The sequence below is a fragment of the Borostomias antarcticus genome, assembly GCF_949987555.1.
Source record: "Borostomias antarcticus genome assembly, chromosome: 7".
NCBI lineage: Eukaryota > Metazoa > Chordata > Actinopteri > Stomiiformes > Stomiidae > Borostomias > Borostomias antarcticus.
In genome coordinates, this window is record NC_140240.1 from 25,011,758 (window position 1) to 25,027,220 (window position 15,463).

At 45.0% G+C, this 15,463-nt stretch overlaps 2 protein-coding genes across 2 annotated transcripts in view; one reads left to right on the forward strand and one right to left on the reverse strand.

The window, feature by feature from the left end:
* tmc5 (transmembrane channel like 5) overlaps positions 1–431 on the forward strand; it is a gene marked incomplete at its 3' end in the record, with an annotated part of 13,557 nt that extends 13,126 nt beyond the window's left edge. The window contains exon 19 of the mRNA XM_084441397.1: positions 1–431. This exon is cut by the window's left edge and continues 103 nt beyond it. Within this exon, the coding sequence (XP_084297523.1) occupies positions 1–431 (431 nt within the window).
* Positions 432–3,109: 2,678 nt separating this feature from the next.
* On the reverse strand, positions 3,110–12,792 carry gsg1l (gsg1-like; the record flags this gene model as incomplete). Its single annotated transcript, XM_084441185.1, has 5 exons — positions 3,110–3,404; positions 4,946–5,057; positions 6,262–6,414; positions 8,761–8,808; positions 12,504–12,792. The coding sequence occupies 5 exons, from the start codon at positions 12,790–12,792 to the stop codon at positions 3,110–3,112; spliced, it is 897 nt and encodes a 298-aa protein (XP_084297311.1).
* Positions 12,793–15,463: the final 2,671 nt, after the last annotated feature.

Sequence of the window (15,463 nt, forward strand, 5' to 3'; positions counted from 1 at the left end):
GAGGAGGCGTTTACAGCGCGCCCCTCCCCTCCGAGATCTCGGCGTCCACGACGTCGGGCGCCATGCTGCAGGTCATGCTCGCCAGGCAGCGGGCCGAGGGACAGGAAGTGGACCGCGTCGGGAGGATACCGCTCCCGTCGGAGAGCCAGGCGTCCGGTGCGCTGATGCAGGCCAGGCGGATGGCTGAGGGGCGGGACGCGCCCGACTACTACGGGGCGCCCCTTCCCGCCGAACGCCCCCCGAGCCTGACCACGCCCGGCGCCGTGATCCAGGTCATGCGCGCCCGGCAGGCGGCGGAGGAGGAAGAGGAGGGGGGTTATTTCGGGATACCCGCTCCGCCGGAGAAGCCGGCGCCGTTGGGCTCCAGCGCCCTCATACAGGCCATGCTGGCCCGGCAGCAGGTCCAGAACGAGTACGACGACGGATACTGAGCCCGAGGACCGGGGTGAGTTCAGCCCTGGCAAAACATTGCAAAACGTTTATTGAAACGGAGACGGCGGCGCGTCGGACACCCTGTGTGTTACGCAAGCGTTGCGCCTGTGGCAGCTGATGAGATAGGGCGGGGTTTATGTATCAGTCTGCTGATTGGGTAACACCTCTGACGCACCCACCAAACGAGAGGAAACCTACCTCAAAGCCTGCCGCACACCGTTTCGAGGAAACGTGTCGTTCGACACGGAAACCCTAGCAAAACGGTGCCCAACGTTTTCAGATTGAACTCACCCCTGTAGCGAGGAACAGGAAACAGGAAGTGGACATAGCCTGCACAGTACTGGACAACTGTTTGTGTCAAGTTGTTAAAACTCTTATTTCTAAACCCATTTATGATCGAGCAACAAGTACTTTTTAATGAAATCCAATGAGCTAATTCTGAGATACTCATATGTATTATTTGTGTACGCAAGTCACTTTGGATAAAAGCATCTGCTAAATGGCTCAATGTAAAAGTACTATAAGCACATTGTGTGCCTTGTTATAGCCAATATATGGCTTATCACCGTCCTAAAACAAGACTAATGTTTAATACATTGTATAAATGTATAAATGGCAATATGTAAATAATTCAAATAAAGACTTTTGGCAACAGGATAGAACGTCCTCACCTCGATCATTGCGCAACACCATAGGGATGTCCTCACTGCGGTCCTTTACGATAGGCCTACAGCGCCATCTGCTGGTGCTGAGATCCTTACCAGCACAGCGTTGGGCTCAGTGGCCTTGTGGTTAGAGTGTCTGCCCTGAGATTGGGAGGTTGAGAGTTCAATCTCTGACCGAGTCGTACCAAAGACTTAAAAACTAGTACCCCCCAATGCCTCCCTGTTTGGTATACCCGTGAATTAAACATAATAATAATGGATGGTAGGTCATCCTGAGAAGGTAGGCCAACCTTTCAGAACACCGCAGTAGTTCAGGAACTAGAGTAGCCACCTGGGAATCGGAAGGTTCCCAGTTTTACTCCTGCTCCTCCCGGCAATGTGTCGAAGTGTCCTTGGGCAAGAAACACTGAACCTCAAGTTGCGCCCAACCGGCAAAGGTGGCGCTGATGTGTCGCCCACGTTTCAGGGTCAGCACTTCCTGTCCGAAGCGGTCCTGGACGCGAGAGGTGAAAGGTCGACTCGGGCCGAGACATAGTGGTGTAGCGGCTGTTCTCCTGCTGCCGGGCGTTGTTTCTGACAGTGTAGTAAACGCTGTTGGTCTTCCAACCCAGAAACACTTGGGCTAAGTTGACTTCTCGATTGACGAGGAGCCGGTGAGGGGCGGCCTTCGCCATACGGGGGCAAGCAGCCCGGAGGCTGAGCTGCGCCGTGGCTGGGCCAACGACACTTTAAGCAGACTGCATCGCTACGGAGTGCATTGGGACCCGAGTTTGCATACAGGAGGCACGACTTCCAGATATAACAATCATAGCTGGAAGTCGTGGGTGGGTCGGGGGCGGAGCCATACTGTTATTCCGCACCTTTCTAAAATCTAAGATTTTAGAAAGAAAAAAAAAAAAAAATTACTATTTTATTATTATTTTACTATTACTATTTGGCTACATAAAAAATGTAGGCCTATCTATATCATCTTTAAGATCAGTAAAAATAACAGTAACTTAGAGAACAAGATGTAATTTAGTTTAGTCCAAGCAATTTATTATTCTTCATGCAAAGCAAAAGCAAGTATACAACAAAATGAAAAAAAACAAACATTATTCAAACACAGTTTACGCCGTATCACATAGCATAGTGACCATGAATCCTTGAGTGTATTTTTTATTTTTATTTTATTTTTTTCCATTTTATTGTCATTTTATTTCCATTTATAGGCTTACATCATCATGCGAAGCTTTGGGAGACAACAAGCTTGAGTTTTCATATCAGAAACCGAAGGCTTATTGCAGAAACCTAAAGCCCTGCAAAAATGCATGACTGAATTCTGTGTACTGCTGCAGGGTGGAGAAAGTCAAATACAGGCAGCTAAAGTAGTTATCAATGCCAATGTATTTGTTTTTGTCTGATTCATTATACATCAACATTATGGCATGAAGGGGAAGTAACACACAGCCTTCAGTTAATTATATTATTTACAGTTCTATTCTATTCTCTTATTTAACATTTGAAACGGCATATAGGCACTGCAACACTTGTGGCTATATTTTTCCATAGACCATTGACAGGCTTGAAGTTTAATGCAGATTGCCATTCCACCACACACACACGCGCACACACGCGCACACACAAAGAGTTGCATTATACAGGCTACTGTAACATCAAATCTAGTAAGGCTTGGGGGGAGCATAAGACAGTATGATTTGCTTGTATGGTCCAGGGGCCAAACCAGGAGACAAATTACAAATATGCTTGATTATTTCTCTTTTCTTATCTAAAGACAAATCGATTTGAACCCAGTTTACTGGCATGCAGCCCTGCGCGTCAGTCCAGAATCATTCCCACATCATTCCCACAGAACAGAATGGGTTTTCGCAGTTCAATTAAGGCAGAGATGCTGATGTGGAACCCTGAAGACATCGACACACTGAGCACGGCCGCAATTTTGCAGCATTGACGAGAGACGAGAGATTGAAAGAGAGAGAGAGAGAGAAAGAGAGACTGTCCTTTGACCCAGCTCAACACTGCTCTTCCCCGAGAGACTCTGGAGCCTCGCTCAGGTCGAGGGAGGCAGCGGGTATGGGCGTTCTCCGGACGCTCTTCGGCGTCTGGCCCGGGAAGCCCTCCACGGACTTGGAGACGGAGCGGACGGAGGGCTCCCGGAAGTAGCCGAAGGCCTCCCTCGCCTGCTCCCCGCGGATGCTCTGCTCGAACGTCTTGCGCTTGCACCGGAACTCGATGACGGTCTTTGTGTAGGAGTTGAGCGTGGTGACCGAGGCGCCCATGCAGCAGGTGAAAGAAGCCCAGGCCATGCTGAGGGGGAGAGGACAGCAAAATGGCGGGAAATGTCATGTCATAAAAGTCATCAATCCAATCCAACACAATACAACGTTATTTAACCCCCCCCCTCCCATCGACAGCGCAGGGCGAGAGGTAATGTTTTCGGTGGCGTGCGTGCATGTGTGCGTGCGTGTGTTTGTCTGCAGGATTACGGGATAGTAGCAGGATAAACTACTCGACCGACTTTCAGGAAACTCGGTGGAAGGATGTAGCATGGTCCAACTTAGAATCATTATATTTTGGAGCAGATCCGAAGCATGGGTCAGATCCACGGGCTGCACAAACACGGCCGGCCATTCACCTCCATTCACTTTTTGAACCGGGATTACGCAAAAACTACCTGACCGATTTTCATAAAACTCGATGACGGGGAGTAGCATGGGCCAATTTATGACCTCTGAAATTTTGGAGCAAATCCGAATCACAGGTCTGGTCCACGGGCCGCCCAAACACAGCCAGACTGCCCATTCACTTCCATTCATTTTTTGGACTATGATTACGCAAAAAGTACCAAACCAATTTGTATGAAACTCGGTGGAGGGGTGCATCATGGGCCACCTTAGAACCCATTCAATCTTGGAGCAGATCTGAATCACGGGCCGGATCCGTGAAAAAAAAATAGAACAAAGCCAGCTCCCTGTGTGGGGGTACTAGAGACAGGGTTTGGACGGCCATTCACCTCCATTCATTTTTGGGACTAGGATTATGCAAAAACTACCAGACTGCTTTACATGAAACTCGGTGGAGGGGTGTAGCATGAGTGAATTTAGAACTCATTAAATGTTGCCGTGCACAAGGCCACGAAACGCATTCAGGGTTAAAGGTCAGTGCTCTCTGAGCACCATTTCTAGTTAGGGCATCATAAAGCCCACGCTGCTTCCTGGCTTCAGATATCCACTCTTACAAGGCTATAACAAGGTTCTCTGGCTTTCATCATTGGCTCTATCCTATGAGAGCCTGCCCTTAAAACATGCCCATATTTGGGGTAGGCAATCGTAATCTTGGCAGAATTTCCGAATTTTTTATAACTTATAACTTATAACTTTAGAACTTCTCTAAGCAGAACAGACATCGATCCATTGATGACAGCAGGTGGTGATGGAGCACAGCTTTACATACGGTAATGGCTTTTTTTCTGATATTTTTGTCAGTCGACGAGTGGCAGCTTGGCAGGATTATCGACAATCTCTCCGCCTGGTGAGAGTGAGGTCACGTGTCAAGTCATTTCCTACCCGGTGGAGCGACGTTCGCAAAGGTCAAATGGTTCAGTCGCCGATTTTTTTCTATCTCCATTTTTAACCTACTGTATTAGTCTACATATGTGCTGGGGGGGGGGGGAGGGGGGGTGAGGCGGGAGGGAGGGGGGGAGCGGCAAGGGAGGGATTTCATCCCCTTATGCAATTCCAATTGCATCCCTATTGGGGCTTTGGGCACCAAAGCCTAATCCCGCCATAACATCAGAGCTTTGGGATTTGTCAGGAAGTGGGCGGCGGGGGAGAGGGGGGCGGGCCTACCAGAAGGACCAGCCGTAGTCCCAGTCGTAGGGCCTCCAGTCTGGGGGACCCAGGCTGACCGTCACCTGGAACACCTGCGTGTACATCATGTGAGCCACCATCCCCAGGAGACCTGCCATACACACACACACGCACGCGCGCGCATACGCACGCACACACACGCACATATACACACACACGCGCACATATACACACACATGCATACACACGTACGCACACACACAGCACTTTCAGTGTCTTCTTTAATTCAGACTTTTCAAATCCCTCTATGCTAGCTTATGTTTCTACATTTTTAAAAAAGATTTAAAAAGTTATTTTTGGAAAATATTGACTAAACTAATGACACCCCTAGCCTGGCCTCACCAGACCCAATTCGCAAAAATGCAAAGGGTCTGGAGCTGTTGAGTTCATTTTCAATTTCCAAGGGGTGTTATCAATGGTTGCAGACCAAAACGCCTCTGGATGAAATTGGATAGACCTAATCAGAGCAATGAAATGTGGGTTAGTCATCAAATGGGTCCAGTCGTATCAAACCTGCCCAATATTAGATAAAAGGTTGTGATTGGCCGGGTGGAACTCAGTCTGAATGGGAGCGTGAAACAGTACGTTCATGTGATCAGGAAGGCGAAGCCAGGCTATGGTGCTGCTTTACCTTAGCTTCTCTTCCTGTGTGGCCCTGGGACCGGCCCAGACCCACACCCAACCCATCATAGCTTATTCAGGCTCCACACTGCTTATAGTACTGCTCTGTACTCTGAGTTTACAGCCTAGAGTACACTAGGAGGTTTTCCATACTACGTGAGCTGTCCAGAATAATGTGAGGCAACACACAGTGTTTTTTTGTTTATTTTTGAAAGGGCCCATCTGAACACATTTACAGACCGCAGTGTTGAGGTTCAGAATTTTGGAGTTAATTCCAATTCAATTCACGGAATTGGAATTGGAAGTGAATTGAACCCACCACCAATATGAGGAATTGGAATTGAAATAGCAAGATCTAGAATTTAGTTAAATGCAAATGTTTGTCATAGAGAGTACAGAAAACCCTAACAATAAAATGTTACCAAATAGGAATCCCCACACCTAACATGTATTCAGAGTGTTCTTTTTAAACCCATGCTTTAGGGCCAGGACTGGCTAATGGGAAGAAAAAACAACTTTTGGACACAACAGAAGACGGTGCGAGGTCACCCAGATAGCAAGTGGATGTGTAATAATTCTGGGCCATATATGGGCCGGAAGTAAGCCACAAGGGCCAGATCTGGCCTGTATGTATATGGCCCAGATCCGCTTGCTATCTGGGCAGCAACACGCACCTGACAGGACGGTGAAGACGGCGGCGAAGGCGTTGAGCTTCAGGCCATCGATGACGCTGCTGGAGTGGAGGAGCTCTAAGCACATGAGACTGAAGCCCACCACCAGGAGCAGGATGTACAGCAGCTCCGAGACCACCGACAGCCACAGCACTCCTGAAACAACAACAACAACAACAACAACAACAAGATGCACAGCAACTCAGAGACCAAGGGCAACAATAGCACTCCTGCACAAAACACACACACACACACACACACACACATACACACACACATACACACACACACACACACACACATACACACACATACACACACACACACACACACACACACACACACACACACACACCGATAGATACCCCTGTGTCTGCTGTGGATGTCGTAGCATTTAGTTAACACACACACACGTACACACAGACATACACCAGCCCACTTCCGGCTTTAGGCCTGGGCCATAGAAAACACACACCAGTATTTGCCATGTCTCTCCTATGATGCTTTTTTAGCCTCTCTTACTCTGAAATGTAATTTAATGTAATGTATTGTTTTATAAATGTTCTTAGCCGGTAGACAAACATACTTGCTCGATCTTGCTCGATCGCCTTGTTGAGAGGGGTCAGGGAAGAATTTTTACAGCTCACTTATCTGACCCCCGGGTGATTACTGTTTTTTTGCTTCCCTCTGGAATATGTAGGGGTGGGTCGTATGCCCACCTCCCTTGTTCTCTGTAAAGCGCATTGTGTTGCCTCTGGGTATGAAATGCGCTATACAAATAAAGCTTTGATTGATTGATTGATTGAACACAAAAGAGGCGTTCATGAATACAGTACATCGATTAGGTCTGATTCTAAACTACAGTAGTTAATACAGTAAATGACACATTTTGTATAAATCTAAACCTCATTCTACCTCATTTATTTTCTGTTGTTGTTTATTTATGATTTATAGATCTTATTTTATTAGGGACGTTACATTGAGCTTTACATCTTTTTTTCAAACGAGCCCAGGCCCAGAAAGCCGCATGCCAGGACTCAAACCTGATGAAGGTCATTTATCTTGACTCATTGGTCTTCACACAGGTGCACTTTGAGCTGGTGTTCTGCGTTCACCTGACGTCTATGTGACGTCTTTACTATCGTCCGCAGCGGATGATAGTAAAGACGTCACATAGACGTCAGGTGAACATAGACGTTCATGATGAGTCTGAAACCCAACAGATGTCGCTCCTCTCGGGGGATAACATGTTTGGAAATCCCATAAACCCTCCAACGAATCAAGCCAGAAGCTATGTCCCCTACATGACAGTTTGGACATGGCATGTCCTCCTGTCTCGCTTCTCAATCTCTCGTCCTATTAATCCGTCTTGACGCTTCATTGCAGGGCAGTGAACATCGCTGGACGTCTCTGGAGGTGCCACCGGTATTTCCCAGGAGACACTGTGGAGACAGATAGGATGGACGGCCCCGAGACAGAGCAGGGAGGCAGCCTCTCTGTCCCTCGAGTTTGTAATGGAAACCCAAAACGAGGTTCTTAGCTTAGCTGACACTGACTCCGGAGAGGAGCCTGCTTAAGATGATCAGAAGTATTAAAGGACAACTCAGGACAATTTCAGGACATTGACATGTAAGATAATATAATAATAGTTCTCGTTTGGTGTACGGGAAATGACAGAAAGCTATGTTTTGTCATATGTCATAACCTGGCTCCTCCTCACAGACAGAGGTGTGTCTGTAGCCACACCCACTTCCTCTGTCCCTGACTGCCTACAGGAAACTGAGGCTGTATAAGTACTGTAGAACATCGGTCACTTTAAGATTACATCAGGAATAAGCTATATCTGCGACTCATAACTGTTGTGTTGGTAAAAACTAATGATACGAATGGTAAGAGGTTTATTGCATACGTTTCCCAGAATAGGTTTTAATTTCAAAAGAGCTGTACCTATAATGATTTTTAATTTCCTTTCTCGGTTAATTGCCTTCAACTTCATTAAAACACACACACAAAATATAATCTCTAATGTGCTTGGTATTACATTCCAATATTGGTTCAACTGAAATTACTAATTTTGTTTTGCCATTGAAATGAGTCATATGAGTCATATATTATTCAAATCCCAATATTTAGATTGCTTAAAATATCGAACATTAATATTTGATGCACCTGTATGAAGATTAAGTCACAAAGTAGTTCCAATTTGATGCAATCCCTGCATCCCTCACTAACAAAGCATAATAAAGTATATGCTTTTAAAAATAAAAAAAAGAGCCAGTTAAAATATGACTTTGTTTCAGGAAGTAGAAATAAATACAGTATGTACCACAATGGAGGTCTTTGTTAATGGAGGTCTTTGTAGTCTCTGTATGCTTCTACTGTATTATGAAGTAGCCTATCTTCCTCTTCCTCCTATCCACCTTCCTATAGCTGATGAAGAGGTGATGAAGAGCTGATGAAGAGTGGCTTGTTTGCTTCCTGATGTATGCAGCGATCACTCACCTTTCTCGGACGCTGGGGCCAGATCAATAAAGCTTCGGCATTTCTCACCTGGAACGAGAGCAGATGTGTCTCCATGAGTCGTGGCTGATGAACGCCTGCCTGCCCGACCACTAACTCCTCTACATCTACTAGGAACTTCGGTGGCTTCTCTGTAAACAGACGCTCTCTGAGAGGTAACACTGAGTTTGAATTATCTAATATACATCAGTCACTCCCATCCCTGAGAATATCTAAAATGACTGGATAGCTGAATGTGTGTGCTCCTCTACACAGCTGTTACCAACCCAGTCATGTCAGATCAGTGATTTATCCAAGGTGAATGGAAGGACCCTAATTGGGACCTTGTACATTAGGTTACTGACAGAATGATGAAATAAATGGTCATAAAAAAATTAAAAGAAAACAGCCTATTTGTTCCACGAGCTGCCCATGGTCAGACAGGCTGATGTAATCCAAAGAAACCCTTAGTTGGTTTAATTTATTCAAACCAATATTATGACTGGCTTTGTATTAGGCTACTATTTGTAAATTGTATTACTAATTCTAAATTTGCATGGGAGCCAACAATGAGTAAAGTTAAGGTGTCACATGTGGCTTTCGGGGCCACAGGTTCCTGGCCCCTGGTCTAGATTTGGGAACCACAGGTTCCTGGCCCCTGGTCTAGACTTGGGAACCAGAGGTTCTGGCCCCTGGTCTAGGCTTGAGAACCACAGGTTCTGGCCCCTGGTCTAGGCTTGAGAACCACAGGTTCTGGCCCCTGGTCTAGGCTTGAGAACCACAGGTTCCTGGCCCCTGGTCTAGGCTTGAGAACCACAGGTTCTGGCCCCTGGTCTAGGAGAGTTCAAAATGAAAGAGGGTCAAGTCGTCGCATGCTTGGCTCACGCCAAACAGGCTATAGAGTTTATAAAGGTCAATCCTAAAGGGCAAAGTTAAACGACGTGCATCAACAGCTGCTGTGGATTGCTCTCACTTCCAATCCCCACTGTGCAGCCTAATACCAGTTTCTTGCGGTCACCATGACTTTCAGCCGGTAATCGACGATGGCAAAAGCCCAAATAGTATCTTCAGTTCTGGAGAAAACTGCCACAGGTCAAAACGGCCCAGTGAAAAAGGAAAAGAAAAATGTTTCAACAGTTTACGAGGCCTTAATCGAGATTGGCAGGTGCACACAGCCTTGGCACACTCCTCTCCTCTCTTCTCCTCCTCCTTCCCCTCTTCTCTTCTCCTCCCCAGACTTGATTTATTCCTTCCGTCATCCGTCGATCGTGGGCAGGAAGGATTTGTCATAAATTGAATGCTTAATCAGGTAGAGGGAGCGCGGCAACAGCTGTTTTGAGGGAAAACTCATCAAGGCAAGTTATATAATCCTTATTAACTCAAGCTGTCTCTCCCCCTGCTGGCGACGAACAAAGCTGCCCGTTGATGAGACTTCTACCCTCCAGCCTTTCATTGTGTGTGTGTGTGTGTGTGTGTGTGTGTGTGTGCGTGTGCGTGTGTGTGTGTGTGTGTGTGTGTGCGTGCATGCTTAGTCTTACATAACATCCCATATGTTTTAAATATGCTTGGTCAGCAGAATTAGTAATGTTATATTGCCTTTGACAATGCCGGAAGACGAATTCAACAACAAACTTTTCCGGAGACAATCAATCAGGTTGCCCTTTGTCACACATTTGACTTTACGTGTTACAACCGTGACCTTTCTGGGACACGAAAACATAACCCATCTGTCGGACCTCCCACCGAAATGTTTGATGAGATCACAGCTCTAAAGCATTCCTGGTCGTTCTGGTGTCTGATATATCTTGTTCATAATGTCCTATACTCTACATTGTATCATACAGCTGGAGCTGTATAAACTGATAGAGTGACATAGCCTACTAGGCCTACAGGTAGGTCATGTGCCCTAATACTAAAGGAATGAGCGCACATCATAGTAGTGCAGGTGCTGGATCAAACATTATTAAAACGAAAAAATTGTCCGCTCACTGAAACAAGCTCCCAAGGTGAGTTTAATGGTTTTCAGCACAAAGGTCATGTGACCTAACCACTGGACAAGAGGGAAATCTAAAAAGACATCCTACTCATGTAGGCTACTATTTTTTTGACTGGACCACAGAAGTAACTGGACACAAGTAGCCTAATACACTTAGGAAGAGGGAGTCGTTTCAGACACGTACGTTCATCCATTCTCCCCAGTCTCTGCTGCTGTATCGTGGCTTAAATTGCCTTCTTGGCAATAAAATACTTCAAGCAAGACAACTCATTTCCCCCAACGCCTCTATGACTAGCAGCACCTTGAATACATAAAATGTGAGGCATAACCCTTGCAGCAAGCAAGTAGTACTGCCCTGTGCTGGTGTGCAACAGTGTTGGCTTCCACTAATTGGTCTAAATTTCATGCTACAGATGGACACACGTCACATATAGAAGCGGCTACACCGCTTAAAAGGTGTGCCTGTACCTTTTAGAGAGTCTGCTTATCCCCAGGTGTTTGCAACTGCCATTTTGCCCTCACTCTCCTTCTCTCTAAGTAGCACCATTCATTCTCTATGAGGAAAGCTTGGCCGGCTTCAGACAGCTCTATCTCAAAAGGTATCAATGTCACAGTTTAGATACTTGCACCATAGGACTCATGGGAACCGGGTGAACATTTGATATATGAATATGTCCATGTAGCTTAAAAACAGTAGGATTAGTGACATGTTAGAAAACGGGTATGAATTTAAGTGGAGTTCTGAACAGCAACATTTGTGTGGGAGCATGGTTTTCAACAACAGTGAATGTTTCAAAAACTATAAATTGCATTGCTTAGATAGTTGAGTGTGAGGGACAGAGTAAAAAGCTGAACATTTTGTTAATAATCCATGAGTATGAACTGTTAAAACTGTAGGAGTGGAGGCAGTTTACAAAATTGTGTGGATATTTCTGTGCTCTGCTGGTGTGCAACGGTATTGGCTACGCCTGATTGGTCTAAATTCCAAGGGCTAATAAATGTCCCACTCATTGGTGCTTCAGTAATTGGTTGATCCGACACAAGTGATTAAAAATATGGTTCTCCTGAGGACACAATAAGGAAAATATAGTGTCTGACAAAAAAGGTTCGTATGTGTGCGTGTGTTTAAGACACGGGACAGGTGTTCAGAGTTGGGAGGGTAGCAGTAGGCCTAAGGATTAGGATGTTATGTTATGTTATTTTTTATTTATAATGCTCCCCCCAAACAACTGATTATGATAAAGTTGCAAATGACCTTCGGTTGGGGATATTGCCAAATTAAGACATAAAGTGCTGTCCCCCACAATGTACCCCTCGAGAGTAATATCTAGATGGGTGAGAGTGAAGGGCAGCCTGGAAAATGCAAATGGGTCAGGATATAACAATTATTTACACTCTAAATTTAAAGATAAACTAAATTTTAGAGCACGTGGAAGAAGTGACTGCACAGCTGATGGCCATTCTAAAGTTTGAAATGCTTATTACAAACTACGGAGGATTGATTTGATGTGTCTAGACTGTGAGCGATTTACTATTCTCATAAATTCACATGAAAATGTTCCCTTTTTCAATTTTTCAATCGTAAATTATCATGTAATGCAAATGATGAAAGGTAAAGCAATTTAAACTTAATGGAATCGATAATTGATGAGTGAACAGTTCTAACGGGATCAATGAAATTCACTGACCGCATAATTTCGATAGTCATTGACCACACAGACACCTGCGCACACAATATCTTATAGGCTACCTTCATCGTGGATGTTCTCCTCGCATGAGAACCAGAATCCTGTATGAAACTGACGGAAGAGAAATCTGTCGTCCCCAGTTTCCCAGCTGTAGACGACTTTATTGGGGTCTGTTTCGTTCACTCCGTAGTCGATGCAGTTGTGCGTCCGGTGTTTGGTGCACTTGGGCTTCGGGACTCTCTGCGTTCCCACGCACCAGTAATTTGTTAGAAACGCAGTTATTGAGAAAAAGAGAGCGAAAAAATTCAAGCTGACAGAGAACAGTGCCCGGCACTTTCTTGTTGTCTTCATTTTCCATGAAGATTTATCTACCTGCTCTCAGATCAATCAAGAAGTTCATGGACACAATCTATCAAGTATTCAAAAAGAAAAGAAACACTCACTAAATATTGGTATCAAGTGCAACATGTCGGAAAATGTTCCAACTTGGCATTCCAAACCTTTGCATTGAATTTTTTTTCATTGACGTCGAAATTCAAGCCAGGATTCAGCTTCATCCATCATGCTTGGGTATCCGCCTTTAGATTGTTTTCACACGAAGTGCCCCGAAATGACACCATAGAAGTGTAACGCTGTCACGGGATTTGATCCTTATGTTCGGACAGATACTATGAGCTTTGCTGATGCTCGCCTTCTATCTGTCTGTCTCTCTCTTCCCTCCGCACGTGCGCGCGGGCGCGCACACTGACCGTTACTGTAGGCTGGAATATTGCCAAATAGGTGACAATTAATATGGCAAATTGGGTCATAAACAAGTCAAACTTCCTCATAAACATGTCTGGATCTTGGTAAAGTGGGCTTTAGTCCGTCATGGTCGACCCTACTCCTGTTGCAGTCTCTTTTCCTAAATCTCCTATAATGCTCATATACATCTCCTCATTGTATGCTAGTCTATTGATAATACAGTCAAAGATAAATCCTTCAGTGCATATGAAGGACAGAAGAGGATGCTGCTATTGCCAATTGAGATGAAGCTCCCACATTCCTCATACATTACCTTAATTAGGCCTACCTACAGTAAACTCTATTTGGGCATGGTTTCAATAGTTGTAATCAAAATAACGAACCGATATAGATTAGCAATTTGCATACACAATATAGCCTATAGGCTACAGGCAACATGCCCTGCTCAAGCAACGGATGGTGGTTCACCTAGCCTACTGTTCACATTGCTGGCTACATGCATCAAAAACGAACCCTTCGCAACAATAGGTCTACACTAACCCTATGAAACTATTCCCTTTTAAGGTCTGCAAAGTTCTATGGAACTTGCCTGGTATGATTATTAGGCCTACAGTAGGCATATTAGGCCTACATACTTTATCCCAGGTCATAATTATGCAACACAAAGCGGTTAGACTGAATCGGCTCATGAATATAGTCATCCAAAACATATCTGAGGGATTTCATCTTTTGATTACGCTCAAAGATAACAAGATGACACATTTTCTTACAGCTTTAGAGCTTTAGATACAGATTGACAAGGGAGTCTGTGATGATCCGTACACAAATAACCTGTTATAACTATGAACAGGAACATGTGAATGAATAGGCAAATAATCATCATGGGTTACAACTGCAGTTTGCCTGTCACATTTGTAAAAAACAAAAAACAAAAAAACATATACAATCTACAGCGTTTTCACACACATTACTATTCTATTAATAAACACATGGATCAAGATTTCAGTTCCGTGCAGGAGAGTCCATGGCGCAACAGTGGATTAGGTGTGGCATTTTCAGATCTGACATTTTCAGAACTGGGTTTGAAGCATATGAGCCACAAAGTAGGCTACAGCAGTTTTAAGTGCTTGGTGCATGGATGCACTCATTTGTATTTCACCGGCGACTCCCGTTTTCGAAGCGGATAGGAGAGTGGAATCTCTCACATAGCCCTATAGGCTTTAGGATTAGCCCTCAATCTGTTGTCCACAGCTCCGCCAACTCACGCTGTCTGTTTAGAATCATCTTACTTTGTGCTGCTGCTTGTGCCATGGATTCTGTCTGTTGCCGAGTGGTTCCATGTGAGTGTACAGTGATGCTGGTGTATACGGTAGACTACAGAGTGATACTGGTGTATACGGTAGAGTACAGAGTGATACTGGTGTATACGGTAGAGTACAGAGTGATACTGGTGTATACGGTAGACTACAGAGTGATACTGGTGTATACGGTAGAGTACAGAGCGATACTGGTGTATACGGTAGACTAGTACAGAGTGATACTGGTGTATACGGTAGGCTAGTAGTGATACTGGTGTATACGGTAGACTAGTACAGAGTGATACTGGTGTAGGCTATACGGTAGACTAGTACAGAGTGATACTGGTGTATACGGTAGAGTACAGAGTGATACTGGTGTATACGGTAGACTAGTACAGAGTGATACTGGTGTATACGGTAGTCGGTAGACTAGTACAGAGTGATACTGGTGTATACGGTAGGCTAGTAGTGATACTGGTGTATACGGTAGACTAGTAGTGATACTGGTGTATACGGTAGACTAGTACAGAGTGATACTGGTGTATACGGTAGTCTTGTACAAGTGCTTCCCAAAGTGGGGGTCGCGAGACGGGGTTGGGGGGTCCTGAGATGATGAGGTGTGTGTATGTGTGTGTGTGGGGGGGGGGTTGCGAGATCATAAAAACAATTCAAAATATCCCATTAACTATGATTGTTACAAAAGGTAAAAATAGTATTTACATTTATAATAATACAGCTACTGCTATTGTAAAATATTACAATAGATGGTGTTCTTTTATTGTTGTTGTTATGCCTATTAGTGTGTGTGCGCACAAACATTTGCATTCTTAAACCACCTCTGGATATAGAGGGGGTCGCAAGTCTCTGGCACCGTTATTTCAGGGGTCGCAGGCTGAAAGGTTTGGGGACCCCTTGTCTAGTACAGAGTGACACCGGTGTATATGGTAGGCTATAGTACAGAGTGATACTGGTGTATACGG